General features: G+C 29.7%; 1 protein-coding gene across 1 annotated transcript; it reads right to left on the reverse strand.

The window, feature by feature from the left end:
- Positions 1-3,734: 3,734 nt before the first annotated feature.
- Positions 3,735-4,907, reverse strand: LOC120209938 (transcription factor MYB20-like). Its single transcript, XM_039208812.1, has 2 exons — positions 4,568-4,907; positions 3,735-4,371 (listed from the first exon to the last, which is right to left on the reverse strand). The coding sequence occupies exons 1-2, from the start codon at positions 4,828-4,830 to the stop codon at positions 3,750-3,752; spliced, it is 885 nt and encodes a 294-aa protein (XP_039064743.1). The 5' UTR covers positions 4,831-4,907; the 3' UTR covers positions 3,735-3,749.
- Positions 4,908-6,034: the final 1,127 nt, after the last annotated feature.

Raw genomic sequence — 6,034 nt, forward strand, 5'->3', positions numbered from 1 at the left:
TCTGATGAGAATAAATTTTATAATAGTTTTAATTTAAAATTAAATTTTAATAAAATACGGGGCAAACTCGATTCTAATATCTAAGCGGCTAAGCCTAAGATTAATATATAATAATAATAATAATAATAATAATAATAATAATAATAATAATATAATAAGGGTAAAGTATAGTAATGGTCACTGAACTTTTTAAAACTTTCATTTAGGTCCCCTAACGTTTAAAACTTGCAATACAGTTCCCAACATTTAGTCTGTTTGCAATATGGTCCCCGACGAAACTGTTAGGGGATCATATTGCAAACGGACTAAATGTTGGGGGACTGTATTGCAAGTTTTAAAAGTTTGGGGACCTAAATGAAAGCTTTAAAAAAGTTCAGTAACCATTACTATATTTTACCCTTTTTTAAAAGTACAGGGATCTTTAATGTATTTTTTTGCCTATTTTTGAAGTATATAAAAATATCAAAGTGTACATGATATATAATTTTTGATAGTATGGTGTGATTTACAAGGAAATATATATTTAAAACTTTTTTAGCTAATTGACAAGGTATATATTCCCTACAACTCCTTGAACTTAAAACTTTTAAAGATAACAATATTTTTTTTATCATTGGAGTTTCATGAGTTCTGACATATTATTATATGTTTTAAAAAGTAAATTTTACTAAATTATTCGATAAAGTTAATAAAATAAATACGATAAAAATAATCAAATTATAGTAGAATTAATTTTTTGAAAAATATATAATACAGAGGTCTTCAATATAATTTAACCATTGATAAGCATATTGATATCACTTTTTGTATATTTAAATCTATCGATATTTTTTATATTTGTTAATCATCTATGCAAAAGAAATACATTCATAATAAAAGGTTGTCAAACTTATCTATTTATATTTTAATATTATCATACAATTATATTCGTACATTTCTTTTCTCATTTATAAATTAAGGTTTTGGATAGGATTAATCTCGGGTTTTGGTTAAATCGGTCTTGGGCACAAATCAATACAAATTTAGATTTTATTTTTGATTTTAGTGTTATACGAGTTTGAGTTTTTCAAGGATTATATTTTTTTGAAGGCTTATTTTTTTATTTTTAACTGAAAATGACGAGTTTGGAACATATCGAATAATCGAGTGACCATTTTATAACTTTTAATAATTAATGCTTAATAAAAAAGTAGTTGAGAGATTTAACAAAGCAATGTTCTATAATCATATGACCATTTTTTAACTTTTATGAATGGGACGAGACATTATATAAAAATCCAAATGATGAAAATCCTCAATTGTAATCGACTTTAATTTTTTTTCAGTCTTCTTTAACTACATAAATCCCAAAAATAAATGCATTGAATCAATATATATATATATAAACAGTAATATAATGAAATTAATAAATAGGAAATTATTCATTAACTTTATCTCATATTACTTGGTGTATTGATTTATCAACATCTTCCTAAAAAGAGTTTGATTCATTTGAAATTGATTTTAGAATAACATAAATAAAAGTAAAATTTGATAAGAAAATAGTAACTAATTATATAAGTGAGAAATAATAAATATATAAACAATAAGTAACTTTACACCTTCTTCGGCCATAACCGATTTCGGTAACATGTTAAAGCTTCCACAAATGATGGATGGATTATATTACATTGTGTATTCACAACCTCACTTTAATATCAAAATTAGATTCCAAAACAATAATAGAAAGTAGTATAATAAAAATATCTCTCACGATAGCAGAAAATTAAGTCCCAATTGTTATCTATCAATTTAATATATCAAATTTTAATTTTTTAAGAAAAACATATACTTCTAAATAACGATCAATAATACTCCAAACCATGAATTAAAATCTCCAAAAAATTACAAGTATTATATTCAGTCACCGACATGACCTGACCTAAAATTTTAAACACAATAAAATTGACAACTTTTGAGCCGAAATAATATATACAAAATTTTCAGAGTTTATTTATTTTAAAATTAGGCTTCGTTTCGGAATGCTTATCCAAATGAGCTTTTCCAACGTAAAACCACCGTTTTCTCAGTTTATTGGTTTGAGTCTATAATCACATTTTAAACATGTATTTTTTTTTTACTGAAAATGAGTTGTTTGGAAATACTTTTATTTTTCAAACGGAATTTTGGACCGAAAACACTTCCATAGCCATTCTCAAACGGTCTATTAATTAAAAGATAGATATACCGTTAAAATGGTATAAAATGAATTTACGAACTTGACTCTTTGTAGTTCCAAAAAAAATGCATGCCCACTAAAATAAATATTTACTTTACTATAAATGACTAATTAGGACTCCTCTGTTGATGTTATAATTTGATCACAAATGATTTGAACATTGAGCTTATAAATCTCAATAGTACACATCTACTCTATTATATTTAATTAAGTTCACAAACATATGTAAGTAGTGAGGTATTATAAAGATAAATGTATTAGCTTATCGGCTAAGTCAAAATATATGATTGGTACTTAATCATATAACAGGTTAATGTCAAATGACATAAATTTGTAAATCCTCCAATGTGTTCCTAGGGTAGGTCGGATTTTCAGTCCACCTGACCCGAAAATTATAAATCCTCCACCCGATCTAAACCCAACTCAAAAAACATACATCTTCCATTCGATCCGAACCTGACCCGATTTTTAGAGATAAAATCTGAATTCGATTCGACCTGACCTGACCTGAAATAATATATTTATTAAAAATATTATTTTTATTCAATAAAAATATGGATTTAATTGAAAGAAAATAACATATAGATGGTATTATTGCAATTATCCCTAAATATATAAGGTAAACTTGTAATTTTTTCGGGTCTAATCGGGTTGGATATTTTTCACCCTAAACACAAATTAGATCCTACCCGATCGGACATGAATTTGAATTTTTTTTAAAAAAATTGACTCAATCAAATCATATTAAAACCATCGACTTCGAGTCTTATGTCTATCCCTATGTGTTTCATTATTTGTTGCCCTCATTTTGTTGACATACATGATACATGCATTCATAATTGTTTTAGAACCCTTTGACTATTTTCAGCTGAAGTATATATTGTGGTAATATATGATTGATCCACGTGTCCTGTCAATATTATACTTTAATGACACTAATCTCGAAGGTAGTAGAGTAGAACACAGAAGCAAAGAACATGAGAAACACTAAACAGTTAGAAAGTAAAGACACCACATTGAAAATTTTACAAAAGTAGAAGGGGCATTGATACTATTAAACCTAAACTAATTAAACTAATTTTATTTACAGAAATAGTCAATCAACTATTATGTATATAAATCGAATTGTATGAGGTTGTATCGATTTAGTCAAAGTTTCATGTATAATATACTGAGAATTCAAGTATACAATAATATTAAATATTTGATAAGAAAATATGTTGTCCATTTGATTTTATATAATCGAATAAAATTAATTTTTACTTACATTGTCAATCGAATAGACGATAGCCATTCATAATAAAAAAAATTAAAACATTTGCAAGAAAATAAATAAATAGCAACACATGGATTTCGTCCTTCGGTCCATTCCATATTAACAAATGAAAGTTTATTTATTTTTAACGTAAACATTATAAATAAAAAAGAGAAACTAAAAATAATAATTTCTCATTGTTTCTCTATATTTTAGTTTATTTTCATTTTTCCCTTGGCGACACTGACGATTTAAGAAATGAAAATCAGAATAAAATTATAAAAGTTCATATGTCCAAGAGTCATAATCAACACCCATAGTTGGGTTCTGAATTAGAGGAGATGGTAATGAATGAAGAGCTGGCTCCCTATCACTATCATCATCATTATTGATTAGCAAATCCCAGCTGCTGAAGTCATCAATATTCCACAGCCTCAAATTGTTGCTATCAGTATCGGTGGTGGTGTGGTCAGAGGGCCATTCAAAATCAACAGGAAAGTAGTGCAAATCTTCGAGGAACTTGGAAGAATTTGTAGCAGAAGAAGAACACGATGATGATGATGATGATGAAGAAGAAGTGGATGGAGCAGCAGGGACCAAGATTTCATAGGGTTCAATCAATGGAACTTCATCAATGGAAAAACCATCAATATTATCATTATTCATCATTGCCATTGGGTCAAATAATGTTCTGGTCATGGTCTTATCTTCCTCTTTTGGTTCAGGCTCCTTGGAAACTTGCTTCTTTTTCTCCTGCTGTTCTTCAGCTGTTGATAATGGCTTGTGGGTGAGAGGATCGATGCCCATTTTCCTCAGCTTCTTCTTGATGTGAGTGTTCCAGTGGTTCTTGATCTCATTATCAGTTCTTCCAGGGAGATGAGAAGCAATCTTAGACCATCTGAAATTGTCAAAATAACTAAATTATTTAAAAAGAAAAAGAAAAGTGCCATGATGTAAAGTAAAATAATGAGTTGAAACTTGGGACCATTAAAAAAAAAGATGACTTTTTTTGTAGCCACAAGAAATTTTCTCCATTCCTCTAAAGCTTCCTTGGTTTTTCAAAAAGAATGAGCAGTGATGAAAGGGAAATGAACCTGTTGCCAAGTTGAGCATGGAGATCAATCACCATTTGCTCTTCATCTTCAGATAAAAGTCCTCTTTTAAGGTCTGGCCTTAAGTAATTAGTCCACCTCAGCCTGCAACTCTTGCCGCACCTTAACAAACCTGCAAGTTTAGGAAGAGTTCGCCAGCAGCATTGGCCATTGGTGAGGATGAAGGTGACCAGCTTCTTATCTTCCTCAGCTGTCCATGGCCCTTTCTTCAGCCCTACTTTCTCACAACATGGTTTCCTTCCCATCTTTCCTTGTAAACTCACAATTTTCCCAAAGTGAGGAGTCGAATTTTACCCAGCAAGAAAATAATTATCTGGAAATAGAAGAGCAATCAGAGAATTCTTGAAGCACTGATCCAAAGCACAAACACAAGTTCCCACCTTGTATTTATAGATGAATCACCCCTCTCTTCTCACGTGTATATCAGTGAAGTAACGCGAAACACACGTGCGATTTTTCTGTATGAAAGCTCTATTTCATCAACCATAGGGTATGTAAAAAAAAAAAAAGCAAGAATATTTAACATAGGATCGAAAAGATCGTCGTAAGGTACACATTTTCACATGTATTATTTTAATTATTGCTTGTAGACTAATTTGAATATGTGCAAGATTTGTTTACTTTTGAGTTTTGTCTGATAGCCTTACGTACCAAGTAAAACTCTTCCATTTTCTACCTCTGCCAAAAGCAGGGTTTGAAGTGGGATTATCGTTGAGACAGCCTAACCAACCATTTTAATAAACCTCTTTGATACTTTGATCTAGAAATATTTTTTTAGAGTAGATACCACGGCCGGCTCTGGGTATTTTTTGGCTCGGGATAAAATAAAAGAAATAGACCTCTATTTATGTTCTTTATTTTTTGGCCCAGGACGAAATAAAATAAATGAGCCTCTATTTATGTGATATTAACATGCATAGCTTAGATATTACTATGGAAAATATTATGAGCCCTGAGCGGGCGCCCCTCCTGCCCCGGCCCAGGGCCGGCACTGGTAGATACATATATGCTAATAAAATTTTTAGGGTGAATACCAATAATAAAATAAATAATTATTCGAGGGAAATTTGAATTTCAAGAGAAATGCATACCCACTCTGTTTGAATCCATCATTATCTCTCACACCTTAAGTCTTCAACATGTACTCTGTTTCTCGCACAAATTCGTCAATTTCTTTAGTTGATACGATGGATCGAAAGAAAGAATAATAAACATATTAATCTTTTTCTTATCATCTTTATTTGTTTTTACAAATCTAAAATTTGTTTTTAAATTCTCGTCAACTCTTATCAGTCAGCTTCTTATGTGTCAATGGACACTAAACAAATGCATTGAACCTCAACGATTATGAAAGTAATTTGGTATTTAAAACATCACTACTATTCAGATAAGAAAAATCTCTAAAAAAAATAAATCATTAATAAATTAGAAAGCCGATTTGCTATTGTT

The sequence above is a fragment of the Hibiscus syriacus genome, unplaced genomic scaffold (assembly GCF_006381635.1).
Source record: "Hibiscus syriacus cultivar Baekdansim isolate YM2019G1 unplaced genomic scaffold, ASM638163v2 tig00020944_pilon, whole genome shotgun sequence".
NCBI lineage: Eukaryota > Viridiplantae > Streptophyta > Magnoliopsida > Malvales > Malvaceae > Hibiscus > Hibiscus syriacus.